This window comes from Tenebrio molitor, chromosome 9, assembly GCF_963966145.1.
Source record: "Tenebrio molitor chromosome 9, icTenMoli1.1, whole genome shotgun sequence".
Classification (NCBI taxonomy): domain Eukaryota; kingdom Metazoa; phylum Arthropoda; class Insecta; order Coleoptera; family Tenebrionidae; genus Tenebrio; species Tenebrio molitor.
Window position 1 is genome coordinate 12,242,684 of NC_091054.1, and position 24,555 is coordinate 12,267,238.

The 24,555-nt window shown below is 35.4% G+C and overlaps 4 protein-coding genes and 1 long non-coding RNA gene across 5 annotated transcripts; 2 read left to right on the forward strand and 3 right to left on the reverse strand.

The window, feature by feature from the left end:
* On the reverse strand, window positions 1–3,286 carry LOC138138534 (putative odorant receptor 85e). Its single transcript, XM_069058510.1, has 7 exons — window positions 2,369–3,286; window positions 2,084–2,318; window positions 1,765–2,034; window positions 1,490–1,709; window positions 1,334–1,432; window positions 1,127–1,282; window positions 1–1,076 (listed from the first exon to the last, which is right to left on the reverse strand). The coding sequence occupies exons 1-7, from the start codon at window positions 2,586–2,588 to the stop codon at window positions 1,005–1,007; spliced, it is 1,272 nt and encodes a 423-aa protein (XP_068914611.1). The 5' UTR covers window positions 2,589–3,286; the 3' UTR covers window positions 1–1,004.
* Window positions 3,287–15,766: 12,480 nt separating this feature from the next.
* On the reverse strand, window positions 15,767–16,409 carry LOC138138682 (uncharacterized). The gene is made up of 2 exons (XR_011162073.1): window positions 16,179–16,409; window positions 15,767–16,066 (listed from the first exon to the last, which is right to left on the reverse strand). It is a non-coding gene; the product is annotated as an uncharacterized lncRNA (long non-coding RNA).
* A 698-nt stretch (window positions 16,410–17,107) lies between these two features.
* Window positions 17,108–19,339, reverse strand: LOC138139291 (N-acetyltransferase family 8 member 3-like). The gene is made up of 5 exons (XM_069059517.1): window positions 18,971–19,339; window positions 18,621–18,920; window positions 17,508–17,587; window positions 17,323–17,457; window positions 17,108–17,270 (listed from the first exon to the last, which is right to left on the reverse strand). The coding sequence occupies exons 1-5, from the start codon at window positions 19,088–19,090 to the stop codon at window positions 17,171–17,173; spliced, it is 735 nt and encodes a 244-aa protein (XP_068915618.1). The 5' UTR covers window positions 19,091–19,339; the 3' UTR covers window positions 17,108–17,170.
* LOC138139289 (leucine-rich repeat-containing protein 15-like) lies at window positions 17,622–18,633 on the forward strand. Its single transcript, XM_069059515.1, has one exon. The coding sequence runs from the start codon at window positions 17,672–17,674 to the stop codon at window positions 18,608–18,610; it is 939 nt and encodes a 312-aa protein (XP_068915616.1). The 5' UTR covers window positions 17,622–17,671; the 3' UTR covers window positions 18,611–18,633.
* Window positions 19,340–20,995: 1,656 nt separating the features above from the next.
* On the forward strand, window positions 20,996–23,324 carry LOC138139287 (cytochrome P450 9e2-like). Its single transcript, XM_069059513.1, has 5 exons — window positions 20,996–21,145; window positions 21,267–21,617; window positions 21,683–22,178; window positions 22,237–22,696; window positions 22,745–23,324. The coding sequence occupies exons 2-5, from the start codon at window positions 21,418–21,420 to the stop codon at window positions 23,179–23,181; spliced, it is 1,593 nt and encodes a 530-aa protein (XP_068915614.1). The 5' UTR covers window positions 20,996–21,145; window positions 21,267–21,417; the 3' UTR covers window positions 23,182–23,324.
* Window positions 23,325–24,555: the final 1,231 nt, after the last annotated feature.

Here is a 24,555-nt window from a genome sequence, read left to right on the forward strand (position 1 = left end):
CTGTTTGCTTTATTTAACAAATGCAGAATTTCAACTTTGAACTGGAGCAAGTAAATGCGACAAACTTCTTTACCAAATCTAATTTCAACTGAGTAGGTAGTGTTTGCGCTAAAATTACTTGTTGATAAACCGTCCTCAAGATAGGAACGACAACACTCATCATTAGTAGATACTAATTACTAATTCTGATAATAAACCGAACCAAATTAGATCCACTTGCTACACAATTCACTAGAGTTAAAAGATAATACCTAATTGATTAAATAACACAATAAATTATTTTATTTGTAATGTATTAGCAAATAATATAATGTAAAGACACAATAAATTGTTTTAGACATTTAAAAATTAAAGAAAGCACCGATTGGAAGTTTTCTTTGTGGAATACATTGCATTTAATAAAGAGTCAACGCTTATAATTTTGGTGCAAGCTACTATTACAAAATTATTTATTCAACTGACAGAGTACAGTTGCAAACATCAATATAAACTGATTTCCCATCCACATTTATTGTTTTCTAATTATTCACATTCACATTACTAATTTAGGTAAATACAGGCTATTTGACGAACTCGACAGAATTGAAAATGCAACCCACAATACACTTGGAAGGTAGAGCTGTATATTATTTACCACGTTGCTACGTCAAATTTAAAAAATTAAATACAGAGTTATTCACGAGAAACTTGATGAAAATTTCGTCAAATGCAATCCAAAATACAAGAAACCTCTAGAACTTGATTAATTCGAAATAAGTTACTTAGCAATCCAAGTAGCTTGGCGAATAAGATTAATCATGACACTTTCTCTTTATTGAGGTTATGAACAAAAGTGAATATAAATGTGAAAACTGACATGACAGACAATAAGGGGCAGCAATCGTTGATTTAAGTATTGCTTTTTATTAATTTAGGAAGCTATAAACCATTGGAAATTGTAGTTTTGGTTGCATATAACGAAATTTTCATCGGAAGTCTTTCTTGACTAAACCCCGGATAAATGTCTAATCATTATCTTTCTCTCTGTGGGTCAATTCATTTAATATAGTAACATAAGAAAATATTGTTCTCATAAACTAAAAATCAAAAAGTCAACCAAAAATATGTGTAAAATGTGAAAACTTACCGTGAGAAAAGTTCGAGCAGAGAGTGAAAAATAATATCCAGCTTTAGTACATACCGTCTGATTTGTTCTCATCTGAACTAAACGTAACATTTTTTGATATGTTAAATCACACAAGTACCAAGGACTGTCGTACAAATTCCATAACAAATCGGCTTTCTACAATGAAGGAACTTATTTCAGATACTTATAAAATGTTGTAGGAAAAACCTGTGTCCAAATCTCGCCGCTGTAGTTATAAAGTAACATTTCGCAGCTACCACAACATACATAAGTACATAAACCCAAAAACATTGCTTCATTTCCAGCCTAAAATATAGTAATGTGATTAGATTTTTTGTCTACTCTTTCGAATGAATCCAGTACGGTTATTAAACTAAACGCGGCGAAGATAATGTTGAAAAATTGTCCGCCGACTTTAACCATCAAGAACATTCTCATTGTTCTTGTAACTTCGTCGCAAAACCGAAGCAAAGTTCGATGATGTTTGATGTTTTTCTTCATGTAATTTATGTTAATTTCCCGAAATTTCTTCTCATTTAAAGCTGCAAAGATCTCGCTGTAATGTTCCAGGAGCTCCAGGAGGCTAAAACGTAATTCCAAAAAGTAAGAATTAAAGAAATCATTGAATTTGATCATACTTTCCATTTCTGTAGCTTAAACTAAATTCTACGACCACTTTCTTAGACACACCGAATTTCAGAAGTGCTTTATAAAAATTATTTTGAAAATTGCTCGCTAAAATCTTGAATTGTTGTCCCATCACAACGGTGATACAAGGATAAATCATATCCGTAGCGCCATAAATGATTGCCAAATTGACTCCACAGTAGAGCTGCCAAAAGAAGCTAATTTCAAATTGTGGAGATTTTTTATAGTCGTATGGAAACCAAGCTGGAAGTGGCATCACCCTAGAAAATTTCAATCGCAGTGAGTTGCCTATTTTAACAATTTTCATACATTTTGCCGGAAGCTAATGCCATAAGTGTTGGTGCTAATGATACAAAAACAAGGTTTATGGTCCAGAAATATGCCATTTTGTCGGACATTTGTAAAGCTTGCTGCATTGTTAATAATTCCATATCATTGTCAGTTTCGTAAACGAAACTGTTGTTAATATCAGTAAACAATTTCACTAAACGGGTGGAATTGTAAAAGAAAAGAAAGAAATTGATGAATAGAGACGCATGAAAGACTGAAAAACAGTTTGTTAAGATTTGTACAATTTATACTCGAGATACCTACCTATATTCATTATAATCATAGCTTCTTCAATTAAATTGAACGGTGTTAAATACACGTAGACAACACACTGTATCATCACGGTGACAAATGACAAAATGTACAAAAATGACCAAACATAATACAAAATCTTTTTCAACATCGTATTTTCTTTATCTATGGGATATAAAACTGATAATTTCAACATGAAAACTGGGCCATTGAGATATTTTAGTCTTGCCATGATTACGCTAAAGTCGCAAATGACGTGTAATTACGTCAACCCCACCTTTAAATAGGGTGGTCAATGTTTAAAATGAGTAAAGTAGGTCAAATTTCTAGAACTTAAACCTGTAATTAATTCGGTTTTACCTTGGACAGTATATGTAGCTAAAGTTATTGTATAATTATCTCCAAAAATTAGTAGGTGGTGTAAATGAGTTGAATTCGGAAGGGAAGTTGAACCGAGTGATTAATAACTGATACCTAACTACAAGAAAAAACGAAATATGGTTCAAACCCCAATACACATTCTCGACAAGTTTTGTAGTTTTATTTTTTTCAATTAAGAAACTGGTTAAGAGAAGGTAAACTTTTCAAAAGTTATAAAACAACAGTTTTTAAAACGTTACCTACCAGCTAATAATTAAACAACCACAACTAAGAGATTTTTAATAGTTTGAAGTTCTTACCAAATATGTACTCACAAAAATTTGAAGGTAATAGAATATTATGGTTCCAAATAAACTACAAGAAATTGTGAAAGGATGTTCGGCAATATTGATATGATGAACATGTTACTTGTAGGTAGGTATGTATACTTTGTCGAGAGAGACTGGGAGATTTTAAATCTACAAACAAAACTACAAAATGCACTAGAATGCATTACGTAATTAGAGCATAATTTCAGGGCAAAAATGTTAGGTACTCCTTGAAGGATATCTATACTGTAATGATTTGAATACATTACTTTTTCCGCCAAATATTTGAACCTGCGCAAAACGGTAACAAATGTGGTCGTGATCGTCATCGAATCGGAGGAGCCCTACGTTGTGATTTTCTTTTGGCGGAAAGGTTCGGAATGCAAACGGTGAGGGTTCCAGTTGGAAGAGTGCCGCAAATAAAACACACATGTGAGGGACGCAAAATACCTTTTATTAAAAATGTCTGTAATAACTTTGATGAAAAAGAAATTGGAACGAATACAAAGGACAGAAATTAAGTTTAACGAAGTACCAGAAATTAACTAGTTGAGTACATCACATCACAAAGATAAACGACAAGATGAATGCAACAATATTTAAAATAGCAGAAAAACGGGCACATGACAGACAAAATGACAGTTTAAAGCTTGCGAAACAAGTAAACAAATTATAAGGCAGTTATTACAGACAGGGACGGATGAAAAACCCTCTTCAAAAACCGTATCCCAGGTATTACTCATATTTCACAATTAGATTAATGACAAAAACAATGGTTATTTGAAACTACGCGGTCAAGGTACGCCAACGGGAGCTTAGAGCTGGAGGTAACAAACTCTCGGCCGCGAGGGGACTCAGAAGGATAATCTGAATCGGCTTGAGACCAGCGACGTTTCTAGATACTCAGGTTAGTAATGAACGTCAGGCTATTTCACCGACCAAGACATAGTGACAAAGCGCCTCGGGGTTGTACGATGAGCTTCCCAAGCCGCTTCGAGCAGAGCTTGCTCCACCTTCCCCAACCAACCGTTTACCGACAAAAACCTAAGATCTCTAGAACCGCGACGGAGGTTTCACGTCAGCATCCCAGAGCCGCATCGAGCAGGACTTAGGTCCGCCTCCGCTAACGGTCGTAACTTAACCGTGGCCTCCCCAGGAATTTACTAGACAACCCCACGACTTCCTGATTGAAACCTAACTCCCATTGTGGCGCACTTACAACATTTTACTTTAACTCTTCCGAAACCTAGCGGTGCTTAACAACAACATAAAGAAAACCCATGTTTAATTCAATCGAACAACGCGTAACATTAAACGATGCGAAAATTCGACACAACAAAGCGCAACATTAAACAATGATGAAATACACAAAACATAACGCAACATTAAACAAGGATAACATAAGCAAAAACAAACCGCAACATTAAACAAGGAGGAAATAAAAGAGAACAAACGTGCAATTCAATAACGATAGAATAGAACCACTTTAAATGACTCAAATATCAGGAAACAACATAAATCACGAATACAATAATCGCTGGTAATGTTAAACAAAAAAGATGGCGGGTCGAGTGCCGCGAAAGTAAAATGTTAGTGAAGAAAAAAAGAAAACAAAATGGACGCTCGCGGTTCGGACGACGGCTCCTAATTTCCGAAATTACAAGATTGCAAAAAAAGAACCTCCCGGGAGAAATTTAGGGATAACGCTTAAAATTAACAAATGAACGCCTCTTAAAGAAACAGCATGCAACAAAATGAAATCTACAACATACCCTTACCACGTGGTCCTGGTCCCAAAACAAAACACAAAAAAAACAACGAAAGTGGGATAAATTACCCAGGTGAATTAAAAACGTTGAATTCTTCACGGGGACACAAAATATCTACTCGGAACAGTAGTGTAATCGGTTCAGATGTAACTTACAGATTTTTGGAATATTGGATCGCTCTTCGCTAGGTCTGTTCGTTTTGAAAAACCAAACAAAAGTGCCCTACCCCCCTTCAACCACCCGCGCGAGCCCGTTTCCTCCCCGCTATATTTCCGCTAGTAGTTCCCAGTCTAGCCGCTAGTACCTTCACATTTGGCGCGCTGTTGTGGCGGTACCGGAAACTTAAATTTAAATTTTAAACTGGGTCACTACAATACCCATTTCAAATTTTACGTGCGCTAGGTACTACTTCCTCTACGTAGAATTTAGTGCTTTTTATGTCAACCAATCTCTCGCTGGACAAACTTTACATACCTAATATTCTTCCTATAGTCTATTTTTTCCTGGTAGGCGCGTGCGTGCGCATTTACAAAATCTTGCAACGAAATGCGGCTTTCCTATTGGTTACTTTATTTTTCTACTTACACTAGAGAAATGTGCAATATTACAGTACAGTGTTCAGTACAGTGTCAATCAGGTCCAAGCTGCCATTTTTGTTTAATCGTGTCTTAGTTTTCCTTTCGTGTTTTGTGTCTGTTTTGTTTCTGTTTCGTGTCTGTTTTGTGTTGTGTCCGTTTATTTATTAAAAAAACAGTTCTTAGAGGTTAAGAAGTTTTTATATGTCAACAAGATGTCTCAATTTCGATCACCAAATAAACGGCGTAAGTTGGATTTATGCTAACAGCAAGTAACAGTTTTTTATTAATGCATAAATTCATATTTATAGTCGAGAAGAGAAGAGAAGAAAGATCGTTAAAGTATTTCGTGGGATCGCCAAGGATTTTGCCGAGTTAACCAAGACGGCTCAAATGGAAAAAACTGCAGATTATACTGGTATTGATTTCTGAGTGTTTTTTTGTTGTATCACAGCTTAATTACTTTGTGTTGAAGGTTGTGGATTTAGAACCATTCAAACGATACTTGGCGGAAGAAAAGAAATGTGGGCAATTACAGGCACCGAAGAAACCTGATAGGAAATGTATGATTCAATTGGATGGACGTCAAAAATATCTCCTTTTCTCTTGCAAGATACATGGTTATTATAAATGATTGTAGTCGAAGCAGGTCATGTCCATGTTATGAAATTTTTGCCGCTTTCATGTGAACTGTCAATTTTTGTCTATGTCACTGTAATTTTTTTTATGTGACAATTTAATTCATACACTAAAAATCCCATAAGCAGCGGTGTTTTTGTCATATATAATATACCAAGGGACAGATATATTGCCGGAAATTTTTTCGAGCAGTCCTGACAGACGAGTGTTTGCCGCAAGAAAATTACACGAGGGCTTCAGCCCGAGGGTAATTTTGAGCGACAAACACGAGTGTTGGACTGCAAGAAAAAATTTCTGGCGATATATATCTGTTCCGAGGTAGGTATATTCGGAAGAGAATCGCCCGAAAAAATTTTTCCCTAGGGCAATTATATCGGAAATTTTCCCTAGGGAAAATTTCCGCTTAATTAAATTGTGATTGGTTGCTATTCAAACAATTCGGAGTTGTGATTTGTCAATATAAATCATGTGACATTTGAGGGCGATTCTCACTATAACAGCGAAAAAAGTTTCCCCTAACTTTTCCAGCGACAAAACGGAACCTAACTTTTGAATGCGTATGATTCTAGTAGGTCTGCATCATCGTACTTTTCCGTATTCATTAAACTGTCTTACCTAATTTCACTCAAGTTTTTGTTTTTTGGGTCGAAGTAAACTTGACATTTATAATTTTGTTGCCTGTAATTAAACTCAAAAAACTGCTAGAAAAAATTACTCGTCCTACGGACTCGTAATTTTTTCGGAGGAAGTTTTTTTCGTTAAATTGCCAGGCAACAAAATTCTCATTGAAATGTCAAGTTTACTTCTACAAAAAAAAGCTCGTGTAATTATAAGTGAAAAGTGCGCTGATGATTATTTTACTTTATTTTTTTTTTTAAATTAACGATTGCATCCAAAAGTATCGAGTTGTTTTGTACCCAATTTAACTCCTGTATGTATAAAATAAAAAAATGTACATATAATATTTGTTATCAATTTTTCCACGAGTTTATTCATAAACTTTTTTGTTTACATTTTACAAATTATACAAAAATTTAATCAAACATGAGTTTTAATGTGCAACCACAAATACTGATCCCCCTAGATAATATGCAACCAAAAATACTAATAATTCCTGCATCCTGCTAAAAATTTTAGCTATGTGATTCTACCTTTCGGAGATGCGCACGCACGCGCCTACCAGGAAAAAATAGACTTTAATAGTGTAGAACTATTTTTTTTACCAACTTGGTAAGTAAGTCATTTTTACCCCTTGGACTCATTATTAGATAGGTACTCGTGAATTACCCTGTATAAATAAAATTGTATTGTCTTTCTCTTTTATTAATATTTAAACATTTCTTGACGCTTTGGGTTACCTACATGATACATAAAACAAGAGATTTTTTTTCTGGGACGAAAATAATAGGTAGATACATGAGGTAAGTACCTACATCAATTTTCTTCAAACAAAATTTGACAGGAAGGTAACATTTCTTATCGTGTTCTACACTTTGTCACATAGCGGTACGCGGTATGATGTCAGGGAGGTGCGCAGTCACGATAAATCAGTAACGAATTGTGAGCTCGCCTCGCTTATTTCCATTTAATCGATTTTAATCTAACAGCCTGACAGTCACCTCACGTCTTCTGTATTGTTACATTGCAATTCTAAACGTTAGAAGTTCGTTTTTAATTTAATTTTTATTTTCATTTCTTTATGGTCTAAAAAGTAGTAATTCTCGGAGACCCGGACAGCAGTTACGTCCTCAAAGACTTGAAGAAATGCTGTAAGCTTTGAGAGTGAAACTGGAAAGAACTCTCTCACTTGGGGATCCATAAGCTACAGTCACGATAGTTTATAAAAGGTTAAGACGAGCCTAATTTATTTTAAAACGAAAATTAATGTCGCTTAACACTTAAATAGAGCCTCACGAAAGTAATATCACAAATATACCCAATCGTAAAAAAGGATGAGTTCGTGATTAATTTGATTTTTCTTAGTTTCTTGGGTAAAATAAGTAGGTAATGACAATGACCGTGAAGTGATACAGGGTTATTCACATAAGACGACGAGCCTGACAAGGTAAAACCCAAAAGGCAATTCACAAAGCGATCTCAATCCCTATTACATTATCCGGCATTATCATAATGCCCATAAAACATAGACAGCTTTTAACGTCAGCCTAGTGAATGTCAATTTCTGACAGAAAAATAAGTACGTCTCTCAACAAAATATGATTTAATAACAATAATAGGCAATTAACATCACAAAAGTAATGGGTAAGTACCGAGCGATATTATTAAGCAAAACATCTACCGAGCGATCATTTAAAAAATAAATCGAGTTTGCTTTGGAGCCTATGCTATAGCATGGGTTGCCATAGGTAACATGCCGACTCGATTTATTTTTTAATTGATCGCACCGTACTATGGCGGCCAAAAAATTTCGGCCGTCATTTTTCCGTCATTTCAAAAAAATCGGTGTAGTCCATTCCTTATTGTCATTATGATTGATGTTTTTACTTGTCACTTTTGAAAGTCAAGCAAAATGCCATCGGTATCAAATTTTAATAAAATCAAAATAGTAACTCTTGCACAAAGAGGAATGTCCCAAGCTCAGATTTCGATGGACCTTCGTATACTTAAAAGTACAATTTCGTCCATTCTTCAGAAATGGAGACAAAATGGAATGGAACTATTGAAAGACGCCAAGGCTCAGGGAGGCCTAGCACATTTACTGCAGAAGAAGATAATATGCTTCTCAATAGATTACGCAATAGCCCTTTTATGACGGCTCTTGAAGGGGTAAATACAAGCAAATACAACGGAAAGGAGCGGTCGATTTTCGGCAAACATATAGGCAGTGATTCGGAATAGGGCAGAACTTTTGACTGCGATTACAATTACAATTACAATTACAATTACATGGCAATCAATAGGAATTATCACAGAGATTTATGCCTCTCCATCTCGCGTCGTGTAAGACGAGTTATTGACGCCAATGGAGCAATGACCAAGTATTGATTTTAAACTTCATTCATTTTATCTTTTGATTTAGCTAAGTACTTAAACAAAAATAAATGTTTCATTTCCTTCTCTTTGCCTTAATGTTTTTCGTTTGATTTTTTAAAAACTACGACATACTCGTGTAATTTCCACGGTTCTCTGTTTGGTACTTTAATCCAAAAAGGGCCGCAAGTCTGCCTCTAGTCTCTAGTGCCACTAGCGACTAGCGGTCGTGTGGTAATTGTGTAAGAGTGGAACTTGTTCTTTGTATTCACAAAATTTGAACTGGACTGAATGACAGATTGTCAAAATGACAATAACGATAACAAAGCGAGGTTATTGGTGCTTAAGGGTAGTTTACACTTCATGTCAGGGCCTTGAAAGTGACGGACGAAATTTTTTGGCCGCAATAGTACTACCGGGTGATCAAGAAGGACTGTTTAAGTTGGCAGTACAATTAAGACATTTTTTTAATTCAGTTATTTATAACACTGCAACTGGATATGTTTTGTTGGTTTATTTTACAAATATCTGATATACAGGGTGTTTGAAAATTGCTAGTACAAAAAAAACTGTGGCATCTAGAAGCCCTAAGAAATCCAAAAAACCAATTTTTAATTTTTTTAAATAAAAGGGATAAAGTAACCCTATCCCAGCATATTTTACGCCTCAGGCGGGGCAGTATTTTTTAAACCTTGGTAACCAAGCGTGATAATGAAGGACTATACAACAATATGAAAAATAAATATTTTTTTGCAAGATTTTGGCAACTAACAATGGTACTAACAATTTTAACCCAATTTTTAGTAATTTTTATCTCGAAAACTAGAGGACTTTTATTTAAAAAATTTTTTGCCGATGACTTTAACTCACCATCACCAATTACCAGTATTTTTTTGTACTAGAAATTTTCAAACACCCTGTATACTCAATTTCATATAAATGTGCATCTAAGCAAGCCATGAAAATCTGATTTTCTGTTGGTAGTAAAGCTAAAGCTAGTGACTTTGACTTTCAAAGTTGCTTGCTCTGCGCGAACCCGATTTGACTAATTTTTTAGTTTTTGTCCATTTTAACATTGCCGATTTCAAAAGCAATGTTACGTCTTTTTACTGACTAAATTAAAGTAATTCTTATTTGTTTTTGTCTTCGTATTTTTACCAAGTAAAGATTTATTGGACATGACCTTCATAAATGTGACTTTTGTAATGTAACTAAATTAAAGGTGCTTTTACAAATGCACAGCTCACTTGATGAACATTTATATGAAATCAATTATAGGTATAGCATTAACAACGACAAGCCACCAACAACCGGAAGTTACTCCTGTTATACGATTTAAAATACGATCCAGTGTTACCAACTTAAACAGTCCTTCTTGATCACCCCGTATGATGGACAATAAATTTAGGCCGGCCTGTCATTCGCTTGACATCAAAATGTGAAGCTGGCCTTATGTCTAACTAACCCCATTTTCGATTTTTGTCATTCTTGTCATCGTGACAGCGATAATCAAAATTAAAACTGGGGAAAGAAGCGTGCACCAGAGAGAAGTGCGTATCACAAATCAGTTATGGTGGTGCGTCATGATCTGTAAGTTACGAAAAGGGCGAAGGAAACAAACAGCTTAAAAACCTTCAGTTTGATCAACTAACCGATGCTTCTCCAATGCCATTAAAAAGATACTCATTGTAAACATTCTATCTGGAAATTATTGAACGCTGTAGCCAGAGTTCCAGAGTCGGTATTTTCTATTAGAGCCTTGCCACAAAAGAGCCAAGTAGTTCCAGGAAATCTCTACAAGTGCTTTACAAGCATCACATGGATGTTTTGTATTGAACCAACGAGGGTTTCTCTAATACCCTTCAGCAACAAAATGAAAAATGAGAATGTTTTACCTTACCTAACGTCAGCTTCAACGGCGTTAGTGAAGGGACTATTCCGAACAACATAATATACAGCGTGTCCCAGAATTGGCGCCATACCGATGAATAGCAGAATCGTGATCACTAAAGAAATCCAAATTTGCAAAAAAAAAATGTTCAGGCTTCAAGCATTAGAGAGCTAGGAATTGTTTAAGTTGACCAATGAGGAAGCATTTTTCCTAAAAGACTACAACAATTTCCAAAGCGTGCCATGTAAAATCATGGTGATTTTGAATGAATTATTTTGACACTGACGTTTTTTCATAATTTTGTCAGTCATGTCATTTTCTAATGCAGGATATTTAGAAATGGCCATCCTCTATCGCCAATGTGACCGTAATGCAGCAGCTGCTGCTCGTGAGTTTGCCATTCGTTTTCCAGATCGGCGTCATCTCGACAATCATGTCATATTTAAAACTACTCAGTCGAATTAGAGAAACGGGTAGTGTAATGCCAGTAAAAAAAAGGTGTAGCTAGAGCTCCACGTCAGGCACGTGAAGTAGAAGTGGAAGAAGCAGTTCTTGAACGGCTGTGGATGATGACCCAAGAAGAAGTGTTCGTGTAATTGCGCGTATGGTTGGTTCTTCGAAATCCACTACACATAGCATTATTCAAGAGCAGCAGTTACATCCTTCTCAATATCATTATACGAGAGTTCAGCAGCTTCAAGAAGCAGACTATCATAGAAGAATAGGATTTTGCCGATGATTGTTGTAGCAAAATGAATCCAAACTTCGCTCGGAATATTCTTTTTACCGAGGAATGCTCATTTTCAAGAGAAGGGATGTATAACACTCACAACTGGCACTTATGGGCGGATGAAAATCCAAATATTATTGGAGTTAGAGGTTCTCAAGAAAAATTTAGTACTAATGTGTGGGCTGGAATAATTGGTGATCGCTTGGTAATACTAATAACTTTAGTGATTTCACTTTAATCTAAGATTTGTAATGTTTGTATTTTTAGATAGGACCTTTTCGTCTTCCTCGACGTCTAAATGGTGAAGATTATTCAGATTTTCTTGAAAACAATCTTCCGGAATTATTAGAAGACATCGATTTAAACTTGAGGAGACAAATATGGTTTCAGCATGACGGTGTCCCTCCCCAAAATTCAAGGTTAACCCAGCAAGTACTGAATACATGGTATCCGCATAGCTGGATCAGTCGAGGAATGAATTTTTTTCTGTGTAATCAATTTATAAAGACTACATACACCGTGAGCCATTGGACACTTTGGAAGAATTGAAAAACAGACTGCAGGAGTCTATTGCGGCTCTGATATCTGAGATGTTACGAAATATTCAAAATAACTTGCTGCGACGAGCAACTCTGTGTATGAAGTGGGTGGAAGGCAGTTTGAACATCTTATGTGAAATTAATTGTTATTAAATACGATGGTTTCTAATAAAGGTTTTTATGGTTTTTTTTTTGTGTGATCATGGAATTTCTTTAAAATAACCATCTATCTATGACATTTAGAAACGTCAGTATTGTCAAAAAAAATCATTCAAACTTCGTTAACACTTGGATTTAGATTTTTTACATGGCTCACTTTCAACGACCTTAAGTTCAATTTGAAAAATTGTCTCCTCATTGGTCAATTTTAATAGTCTCTAACTCTTAAACCCTTGAAGCCTGGACATTTTTTTTTACAAATATGAGTTTCTTTAACGATTCTGTATCTGTCATACAAGGGTATGGCGCCAATTCTGGGACACGCTGTATTATTGCTTCGTCCTGATCATCGGAAGCTATTCGGGGTCTCCCAGAACCTGAACGCCGATCCACCATACCAAATTGCGCCCAATTGTGAAGAATTGCTTGTACGCCGGTTTTTGAAATACCCAAATGTGCCGCAGTTTGTCTACTAGACATGCCACTTTGGGCAAGAGTTACAATTCTCACTAATTGGCACATCAGTCATAATGACAATAAATGGTCGCTTGCATTGACTTTTTTGAAATGTCAGAAATTTGCCGACCTAAATTTATTGTCCGCCATAGTACGAGTAGGATCATATCGGTTCAGTCATCGTTCGAAAACCTTTTCAAATACTAAATATGAACGAAAAATGCAACGACAGATATATCTTTCAAATTAATAGAATACCTACACCAAAACGAATGAATGCTTTGTAAGGTGTATTTTGGGTTGCATTTTTACCTGGTCAAGCTCATCATCTTATGTGAATAACCCTTTAGCTTTTGCAAAATCAGCGCCAAACCTGTTTTTAGAACATTTTTTTTTCGCTCTACCGCCGAGGTAGAGATAAGAGGATTGCATTTTTAGTTAATTTTATTCGATTTCAAAAGACAAGTTTAATTTAGTTGTTGATTCTGTGAAAATGGCACGTTTATTTTCGAATAGTGAATGCACAGATATTGTATTGGCGTGCGGGAGTCCTCCTCGAGACCAGAGAATTTGTGTGCGACTTCTTCTTGTAGGGGTACATGAAGGACTTGGTATATTCGGCCTCAATTGAAGTTGTAAGAGAACGGGTGGAAAATGCTGCCACAACAATTCGCAAGAACAGAGGGATCGAGTAAAGAATGGAAGAATCATTTCGGCGACGCTCGCTTTGAACACTTCTTGTAATGATTACTCTGCTAACTCAAAAGAAAATTTTGACGGACTAATATACTCATTTTAGGAAACATTTTGTCATTATCTTAAGTATGGGCGATTTACTATTAAAATTGTTCTCGTTTAATTGTGATGAACCAAGTGGGTAATTCAAATTTCCCACCAAGCGTCCATCTCATTTTTTTTTTCTACCAACATACGCAATGAAAATAACACCCGCGAAATTCAAAAATGGCCAAGAGCGCGTGATCGTACCTCGTTAATTTCCCTACGTTGTGTTTTTTTTTTTTATACAAATTGAACATTACCAGATTCGTCCCAACAGGGTTTGTGAACCACACAGAAGAGTGCAAATAAAACAACACAATAATTAAAACCAGCTATTTATTCAAAGTTATGATTTTAGTTAACGCCGGGATTCATGAATAATAAAACGTCTCGCGAGAGGGCACCCAAGTCTCCTCAAATGTGAGAAGACTACTCATTTAGAACTCTAGGAAAATGGTGAGCTCTGGCCATTCTCCCAGACCCCCGAATGAGGCTCCGCTAAAACCTCTCCTGAAAATACGAACAAGTCCGAAGTGACAACGTGGACGGGACAGTTAGTGAGAATTGAGCAAAACTGATTTCATAAACAACACAATTCAAATTCAGAAAAAAACAGGAGGGTCATGTACATTACAAACAAAACAGTTACTTCGGACCGTTCGAGCGAGAGCGGGCACTAGGCGAGAACTTCAGCATGTTCTTTTTTTTTCTTTTCCAAGTTAATTTACAAAATACGGCAGGTACGCTATAGAAGGAGTGAGTGGCTTCGGTTGGTCCGGGGGTCTGTGGTACCTATCCTTACGACTTTATCATTTCCCGCCTACCCGTGATTTAGTGCTAAGGGGAAAAATCCTAACTGCTTTACGTTAAGTCAACAAATTGAGGTACTCTAAGTTCATCGGTTGAATTGAATATGACTATTTCAGAGCAAAAACAAACGACGCTTGTCAAGTACCACAAACTTCGAGAACAGATTCCCATTCCGGAAGTTCTGTGCCAAGGAACTCGGATTCAACTTACACCATGAGCGACGTTGCGGACCAGCATTCAGCAAGCCCCGCCAAGCGTTATGGTTTTCGGGTCTCTCTTGGGGCACAACATGTTAAACGAGGGGCCGCGGGGTCGTGTTCAACGATTGGATGTTAGGAGCAACTAAACCCCTCAAACAGAGAGAGACCCCCGCGATAAGGAAGAATTGACATTTACAGCAACTGGAAAATGTAAACGAAACCGCGACAAAACTTTGTTGACGGAGTAATCTAAGAACACTTTCAGTTTGGGATGGAAAAGTGGTAACAACCAATAACACATACATAACAATAAAACAAAAAAACACAGTCCAGTCGACCCTAGCCTATTAGAGCCGGATCATCGACAAGGGGCCCCCCCCTTGAATAATATGGAGGGCGCCCCGGGACTAAAAGATGAAAATACCTAAATGTAGAAGATCCCTGGATAAGGAAAAAGCCCGCGCAGATACCTGAAATATAAACCCAATTGGTTGCTACCGGGATGGAAAGTGGAAACTTTCAAATTTTGATTAAAAATGTTAAGCAATAAATAAATACTTGTTACACCAAAAGCGTCACTCGGAATAATTAGAAAGGGGATCAAAGTGAGGGAGTGCGCTGATAAAAGTGAAAGCCACAGACCCACGCTAAAACTTGGTGTCATTTTCTTTTAGGAAAATTAGTGAATTGTAAAAACCTGCTTTGACAACAAAGGGAAAACGTGATCCGTCAATTTTATAAATTTAGCAAAACTAGAACCAGGCTGCCTTACGCTCCTTCGCAAGCTTATAATGTTAAAAACATAATACATGGGGATGGTCGAGATAAATGTGGATTTTGTAAAACATGGGGGAAACCCACGTGCGACCCATTTGTGTCTTATTATTGGTAAACTACATTTCGCGCGAAGTAGAACTAATTTTAGTACCCCAAACACATACCTAGTTCAAAACAGAAGTTGGACAGCAACATTTAGCACAGTTCAATAAAAAAACCAACTAAAATCGCCCAATTAGCACACAGAAAAATACACGGTACTTCTGTAGAATCGTATTAAACTGTAAAGGACCTGGGGCGGAGCTTAGCTTGCGCGGCCTTTAATACGTCAGTGGCGTAGAGAAAATGAGAATCACTGGGAATCACGACAGTGGCGCATCATGGGAAATTTTCACCGTAGAATAAAACGTTTTAAGCAGTTTATGATATAATCCATAATAATGAATAGGGAATTTTTGCCAGATTTGGAGGCGAAGTCTAGCATTATTATTTTATAATACTAATGTAATTTATGCATGCAGAATTGTGGATAAAAGTATTACACGTAAAATCAACTTTTTATTAAATTTTATAACTCCTGATTGTTTCTAACACACTGATTCGTGTTTCATAAATGCGATAACGCTGGCTATAATTTCGCGAGCTTGACTGTAAAATTTTCCCACGCTGGCCAAAAGTTTGATGCGAAGCCATTCCAAACAAAACCTACAAAATTCCGATGGTGTTAGTTAAGTTTTTATTTCATTTCATTTACAAGTCAATTGCTATTGAAAGTGAGGTTATAAAATTAATTTTCCTATTATTTTTTTGTGCTTACGAAAACACTGTAAAGTTATCTTCAGTTAGCTTGTGAAGACAGATTTGAAGCCTTGGGTGAACTTGGTAAGCGTATAAAGCAAAGTGGTATAAATAAAATTGCACTGCATAAACATGTAAACAACTCTCTGACAAATCTCCCCTATTTTCCGGCGAATGGACTCGACCACACAGATTGGTTTTACGCGCAGATCACGTGACCGTCCCTTTACACTTTATTACAAGTCTACTACTCTGCGGTCAAAAAAAAGTGCCCTCCAGAAAAAAAACATGGCCGTTCATCCCCTGTCGACTTTCACCCACGTCCCCAAGCGGTCGCCGACGGTACCGAACGCCGGTAATTCTATAGCTTTCATTGGCGGTTAGTTTTGAATTCAAAAGCGGTTATCTCATAATATTTACCTACCACATGATTCCTTTTTTTTTCTCCTCCACCCTAATCATCATAGGTCACAGCAGTTAGCCACTGTGCTTAAGTTAACAAAAACAAGTGAGTTTTCTTGCATTTGCTTTTTTGTTCTTCGCTTATAGGCATCGGCGAAGCAAATAATCCCCACATGCTGGTAACGAAATTAGGAAATTTGTGCCAAATCTTTCAATAATTTTCATTGGATAACTTTAGAGTTTACCAGTTAAAAATTAATATAATTATTTTTAAAACACGTTGTTAGGTACTTCATTACCACAAAAAATACTCTGATAATACTTGGGACATTATTTAAAAAAACAAGGGAAGAAAAATATTACGTATTTTAGAACTGCTTATAGTTCGAGATTCTCTTTGAAAGGTTTAATGCAACAGTCTACTGCTATACTGAATATGTAGCATCTAAACAAAATTTAATCAGAGTGGTTGGTGTCTATTACCCTTTCAGAGCTCTAGCACTAATATTCAACAATGAACATATGGGACAGGATAGGAGAAAAATACAACATTCATATTATTTATAAAAGTAAAAAACTTCCAATGATAAAAAAGTTAAAGCAACAAACTTATTTAAAAGTAGATCTGACTTCAGCCCTCAACTGGCACATCTGTATCGTGAAAATGCTTGTAAATAGTCGTTTGTGATACATTTGTTTAATTTGAAACCTAAAAACAAACATTTACATTTTCACAAAAAATTACAAAAACATATTATTACCCTGCGTTAGCAAACAATTGTCTGGCTTCTTCCTGGCATTCCGTAATGACTAGTTCCATGTAATTAAACCTATTAATTCTGGCCCAATTCTGCGCTGTTTGCGTCAACAGCAAGCCTATACCTTTCTTGCGATATCTAAAAACATCCGTTTACATTATTTACAAACTAATAACCGCAACCAATACCGCTGATCCACAGCTAATCTGAATAACCATGACCATTCCTCCGAAAGATTATGTTTCATCACTGCACACGTACCGATTATCTACAAAACAAACAAATTTAGCACAGAGTGATAACTTCTTTGGAATCTGTGTCACAGTTCGTCAGTAACCTGTAGCGCAACAAGATGAATTATTGTGCGATAGTACTTGTTTTAGTCACAATCTTTAAACAGTTATGTTGCCAACACTTCAACAATATAGACATCAGATTTGAGAAAAATGGCAAAAGATTTGTAATGGAACTTGCTAATGAAATCAACCGCGAAACGGAAGTGACGGATGTACGGATTCTTTATCAAAATGTTTCAAGACTGAAAGAAGACTCCTTCAAAAATTTATTTAAACTGAAAGTTATTAAAATTAAAAATTGTGGACTTGCAGAGATCGAGAACAACGCTTTTAATAACCTTCCAAGTCTGCGAGTTCTCAATTTAAATCAGAACCGACTGAAATTTGTGAAAAGAGCATATTTTGACAAGTTGCCAATAACGAGACTTTATTTGGCTGCAAATGGGATTGAGGCACTCGACGAAGACGCTTTTCATCATCTCAAATATTTGGAAATGCTCGACTTAAGTCGCAATGATTTAAAAGATCTGCATTCGCATATGTTTCGCGGAACCACTCAATTAAGGCGGATTAATTTGAGCTTCAATAAATTGGAGGCTATACCCAATGAATGTTTTATGGAGGCGTTTGGTAGTGTCGTCGGTGAAGATTCTTACATTAACTTAAGTGACAATCAATTGACTTATTTGAATCTGAAGGCGCTGAAAGGAGTTTACAATTTGAAAAAGCTTGACCTAAAGAACAATTACTTGGAACAACTAGACCCAAACATCTTTAATGAAATTAATTACCTTGGAAATCTTGACATACAAAACAATTACCTGCAATCACTTAATGACAACATACTCAAACATCTTCAAACATCACACACTATACATTTTTATGCAAATCCATGGAATTGTAGTTTTGTAAAAAAATGTGTACGCTGGCTTAGTAAATACCATAAGACTGGTACATTTGGTATTAATAATCTGTTATTTGAGTGCAACATATAATTAAACTTACAGATTTTCGATAATTTGAAGTATTTATTCCCTCATCAAAAATTTTCTCTTGTGGAATGACCTTATAAAAACAATTTTGTGGTTTTTCTGTAAAAAAATATGGCTCGTAAGCCTCAGCTACCCAGCACTGTAAGGGTCTTTTACTGTGGATTAGTTCAGCTGCTTTCATTAAAAGTGTACCATATATGAGAATGTAGAGCATAATTAGAACTGCAGGTAGCGCGGTTAAACAATACTGTAGAGGGACACCCATGAATATAAACATGAATGCGGCTAACAATATAACTGCTTGAAATGTCACCTAAAAATTGCTGCTACAATTAATGCAAACAAGTTTAATTAGGTACTTACTTCATTGAAGAGAGCGGAAAAGAATGTTGTCGGTACATTAGAAATGTAAGCTTTTCTTACTACTTCAGATATTGCTGGAATATCATTTGGTAGAGATTCTCGTATCACAATGAAAAACATCTTCGCAATATACTAAATTTATCACAGAACGACCGACAAGTTGCAATGTTGATATTATTAATTATTACATTTGTTACAGGTGTCAACTTTGTGTATAAATTGTATACACAAATATTGTTTAAGGCACTTTGAGGTTATGGTCTACATTTGTCAAATGAGAAGTTCCGGGAAATTTAAAAATCGAACACATTATGCAAAGTTGTCTATGGAATGTTTAATATGTTGCCTATTTCTGAACAAACAAAACGGGCACCTTGTACAACTATAATTACTAAATAAGGAGTAGATTCACGAAACTCAGATAATTTGCAATCGTTAACGAAACGGCAAATACAATCACAATACATAATACAATGCTTCAACAATATCAGTTGTCATGGTTTTGAATTTGGAATATCTTACCGAGTTTCGTGAATGGCTGGTTTACGGTTTACGAAACGGCCATCTTCTTCGACGGGGTGCATCGTGCATCTGCCACCTGGCGTTAAGAAAGGCATCGGTCAACAAATTTCAACACCGGCCCCGAAGATGGACCGCTCCAGAGGGCCGGTGGTAACACATGTGATGGTGTGTTCAGCATCCATGAATGCAGTTTTCAGGAATAATGTTCAATTAACATATGATTAAGAATAGTTGGAGATCTACTTGGATCTACTAATTGGATCTCATATTTTACCTCCGCGTTTAAATGATGCAGCGTATTAAGATTTTCTAAGAAATGTGTTTAATAACCTTTTGGAAGATGTGCCTTTGACTATACTAAGAATTTCTACCCCGCTGTACAACAGACTGATTTCTCTCAGGAACATAATTATGAAGCACTTAGCATAGGAATCTCTGGTTAACATCAATGTAAAAATCCAGCAGGACGCAAACCTGAATTGACAATGAAGAAAGAAATTCGGTGGATTTATTATAGTTTTTTGTCCATGTAAAGTTAGTAAATTTATTATCAAACCGCTCTCAACGCATACGGTGTTGAAAATAGTGAAGTTTTTCTACGTTACTTTTTTTCGTTGTTTTTTATTCGAGTATTTTACTCCAGTTACTTTTTCGTGCTTTATTATGAACGAACGTGTCAACACCTGAAAACATGGCGGGCATGGGCGGCTTCTCTGGGTCTGGGTTTGAAAAATAGTCTACAGAATTATTATTTTATTTTATTTCTTTTTTTGGAGATGTTTAAATTAATTTTTGAGCAAAGTGTATGTATGTATATACAGGTGTCCCAAAATTGGCGTACAAACTACTTACTACCTTATCGAGGATGTTTAAATGTACCTACATGAAAAAAATATGGAAAAAATGTTTCAGACAAAAAAATCAATTATTTTTATTATTGTTGTTAACGGTAATACAATGTACACAAAGATATATTCGTACATCATTACCTTGCAATGTTACCGTAGATTTCCAAAGCTTTAAATTTTCTATTGTGCAGAATTAGATATTGGTAGTGAGTCATCTTGTACTTTGTGATAATATGTACGGTTAGACGTAGCTGTCATGACAATTTCATACATACCTATATTTCAAAATAATTGACCTGTTAACTTTCAAAGACCCCCAAATCAGCAAATAAGTCCAATAGAATTTTTTTAACATTTTTCTGTCATTTACCGTAATCTCTTCTACACCGTAGTGCACCGTTAGAATGCCATTTTTGGGACACTCTGTATATGTACTTAAAAAAAAAAGCTGGTGCCAACCCGGTTCTGATCTTCACGAGCCCCTACTGATGGCGGGTGTGAGTTTTAAGGTCCAAACTTATTTTAATTTTGCCTATGATACGAAAAGTTTTCTAGAAAAATGATACTTACCCCTCTACGTACTTACCTAATATTTTTACGAGTTAATCTACATGGATTTCCATGTCACCCTGTATTCCTCATTGTTAAAATCAACAGTCACTGTATTTGATGAACCCTAATTCTTTCACTTAAAATTGTTTGTCAGAAATAAATTAAATAATCAAATGCAAACTCCGCGTTACTTGTTCTATACCACATAATGATATGGACAATTTAATCTCATCTGATAATTGTAGCTGAGGAGGTATGTATTTCTTTTTGTAAAATGTCTTATTTGTAAATTAAAATTAAGTTGCACTGAAAATCAAAAAACGATTACCTACGAGTATTAAATCTTCAATCGATGACAACATAATATTTTCTAGCGGTCAACAGATAAACCTTATGATATGTAACAGAGGCCAAGGCCAATGAGCAAATTGCTGGTCAATTATTCTCACATCAGTACTTTCATATGCAGTCACAGCACATTCAGTAGTGTTATTTTGTCACAGAACCTTCAATTTTCTGTACAAAATGTTGTGGGTACTAATTGGTATCATTGCAATTGCAATTACATATGTGTTTCTGATTCGTCCTCACAAATACTGGATACAAAAAGGAGTAAAACAAGGAAAACCTGCCTTCATTTTGGGTGACAACTGGGGTACAGTCTTACGTAAACATTCTTTTGCAGACATGGTTCAAATGGTTTACAACATAAGCTCTGATTCAAGGTAAAATAAAAAATGGTGATATCAATTATAAATTATTTTATTTATCAATTATAAATGTGTTATAGATATTGTGGCATGTATCAATTTTTTCTACCTACTCTTGTCCTGAGAGACCCAGATTTAATCAAACAAATTACAGTGAAAGATTTTGATCACTTTGTAAACCATCGATCTTTCATTCCTGAAGACTCTGATCCTCTATGGGGTAAAAATGTATTTGCCTTGAAAAATCAAAAATGGCGCGATATGAGAACCACCCTCAGCCCAGCCTTCACCAGCAGCAAAATGAAATACATGTTCTCCTTAATAACAGAAAGTGGCGAACAGTTTGCTCAACACTTTTTAAAACAGAATAAAGATGTCATTACAATAGAAATGAAAGACACGTTTACAAGATTTACTAACGACGTCATTGCGAACACTGCTTTTGGTGTTAAATGTGACTCACTAGGAGATCGTAATAACGAATTTTACCTGATGGGAAAGGATGCCACCGATTTTTCAAGTCTCTGGAAAAATATCAAATTCATTGGATATTTCCTTTTTCCACAACTGTATAAAGTAACAGTGTTACTTATTAAAATTACAATATTAATTCTTTTACAACGTATTTTTTCAGATATTTAATGTTACTTTGTTTTCTAAAGCTGTAGGTGATTTCTTCATTAAATTAATCAAAGATAATATTGCGGGTAGAACGAAACACGGAATTGTCAGACCTGATATGATCAATCTTTTACTGGAAGCGAGAACTAATGGTTTCAAACAAGAAGAATTAACAAATATTCAAGATACAGGCTTTGCAACTGCTAAAGAAACAGAATCAGTTGGCAAAAATACAAAAATCACCAAGCAAGAAATAACGGATATTGATATAACTGCACAAGCTCTTATTTTCTTTTTCGCTGGCTTCGACACTGTATCTTCATTAATGTGCTTCATTTCTTATGAACTAGGAATTCATCCAGACATACAAGAAAGACTGCGACAAGAAGTAGACGAAACTTTTGAAAATTGCAACAGAAAACTCACATATGAAGCTCTGATGAGTATGAAATATCTGGATATGGTGGTATCAGGTTAGTGTCGAAAAACTGTTAACAAACTGTTTAAACTCTTTATTGCAGAAACTTTGAGGAAGTGGCCTGCATCTGTCGCTGTTGATCGAGTTTGCACAAAACCCTACACCATCGAACCCAAAACTTCAGACGAAGTACCTCTCCATTTGGAAAAAAATGCCGTGGTTTGGCTACCGATATATGCTCTTCATCGAGACCCAAAATATTTCCCTGAACCAGATCGCTTTGATCCAGAAAGGTTCAATGATGAAAATAAATCTAAAATCATACCATACTCATATATTCCGTTTGGATCAGGCCCAAGAAATTGTATTGGATCTAGATTTGCTCTCCTCGAAACCAAAGTTTTGTTTTTCCATATTTTGCTCCATTTCGAAATTGTACCTGTAGCAAAGACTCAAATACCGCTGCATCTCAACAGAAAGTCTTTTACAATGACAGCTGAAAACGGGTTTTGGTTGGGATTGAAGCGGCGGGAAAAATAAGTTCTATTTTAAATAATGTTATTTCTATGAACTACATTTGTTTTTGTACAAATACTTTTATTATCGTGTTATGTTATTATTATTCCATATTCATTTATTGTTATTTAAAGTACATATCTCTAATAGATTGATGCTCTCAATCATTACAAGTTTTCGTATCTCACCTCCACCCGGCGGCACGGCAATTTTGCCGGAGTACATACACTATTACGGATAATACTATCAAGTAATAGTGCAGTGCTTATCAACATAATTACCGGCGTCTCGCCTCCACATTTTGACTTTTTTGTGTTTTATGTTCTGTCAATATTAAGGAATTTCCTCACGATATGACATGAGTATTATACAAGTTATAAATAAAACATTTTACAAAGCTAAATCGATAATTGCATAAACTGTATAGATGTAAAGTCTTGAAATTAATTCCAAATTAAGTAACATTTATGATTTTTAAGCAATTGTTAATACACACTACACATTTTCATATTTAATTCAAAAATTATGCGGTAGTTTCAATCTTGGTCGTTGTTATGAACCAATTGCTTAGGTAATGATAAAAAGAGCAGTCATTACATTCGATAAAACCTAATTCGCCCTTCGCTCATCTAAAGTTGTTTGTCAGAATTAAAATTAATAATCAAGTGTAAAGTTAACATCATTTGTGCTGTACTGTTTATCCACATCAATAATGTTCTATGGATTAATTTAAGCTCACTCAAGAATGTTAACAACGTAAACATTTGTTTTTGTGACATTTATGATTTTTAAGCAAAACAATAAAGTCAATACACTGACAACAAATATAAAAAAAAATTTTTAAGCAAAACAATAAAGTCAATACACTGACAACATTACATATCATATTACATTAACATATCAAACAGCCTTTACTAGATACACAGGGGTTATAACAGAAACCAAGGTCGAAGACATCCCAGAGAACTAGTCCTAATTGGACATAACATATCATTAGTTTTACAACCATAATTAAAATAAATTTGGAACATTTGTCCAATAACGAAGTTTCAATTGAACATACAGGGGTATTCACAAGCATTCAAGCAATAATGAGCCTAACAACGTCGAGACGCAACCAAATTAACATATTTCTCAAACGAGTAGATATCAATTGTTTTTTATTTTTTAATTAATCCAAGACTGCTTTTATTAGTTACGTGACATTTATCAAACCTAAAATGGATTTGTGATTAAATAAAAATAACCTAAAAAAGTTACATTAATTTAGATGTCAACTTCATCTCAAATTAAAAAAAAAACTGAAATTAACTCTGTTTAAAATTTTTTTAAATAAGTATAAATGATCCACGAAGGCGATAAAAATGTATAACTGGTTGCGTTTCATTGCTTGTAAGT

Excerpts from the sequence above, each read along its gene's own strand:
- LOC138139289 (XM_069059515.1), top strand. The coding sequence starts at position 17,672 with ATGAATTATTGTGCGATAGTACTTGTTTTAGTCACAATCTTTAAACAG.
- LOC138138534 (XM_069058510.1), bottom strand. The coding sequence starts at position 2,588 with ATGGCAAGACTAAAATATCTCAATGGCCCAGTTTTCATGTTGAAATTA. Across the intron at positions 2,035-2,083 it reads GCATTAGCTTCCGGCAAAAT|GGTGATGCCACTTCCAGCTT; the intron begins GTATGAAAATTG and ends GAAATTTTCTAG. Across the intron at positions 1,077-1,126 it reads CTGCTCGAACTTTTCTCACG|TTTATGAGAACAATATTTTC; the intron begins GTAAGTTTTCAC and ends TTTGATTTTTAG.
- LOC138139291 (XM_069059517.1), bottom strand. The coding sequence starts at position 19,090 with ATGTTTTTCATTGTGATACGAGAATCTCTACCAAATGATATTCCAGCA. Across the intron at positions 17,458-17,507 it reads AGATTAGCTGTGGATCAGCG|ATATCGCAAGAAAGGTATAG; the intron begins GTATTGGTTGCG and ends GGATGTTTTTAG. Across the intron at positions 17,271-17,322 it reads CAATTGTTTGCTAACGCAGG|GTTTCAAATTAAACAAATGT; the intron begins GTAATAATATGT and ends GTTTGTTTTTAG.
- LOC138139287 (XM_069059513.1), top strand. The coding sequence starts at position 21,418 with ATGTTGTGGGTACTAATTGGTATCATTGCAATTGCAATTACATATGTG. Across the intron at positions 22,179-22,236 it reads TTTTTCCACAACTGTATAAA|ATATTTAATGTTACTTTGTT; the intron begins GTAACAGTGTTA and ends GTATTTTTTCAG. Across the intron at positions 22,697-22,744 it reads TCTGGATATGGTGGTATCAG|AAACTTTGAGGAAGTGGCCT; the intron begins GTTAGTGTCGAA and ends TCTTTATTGCAG.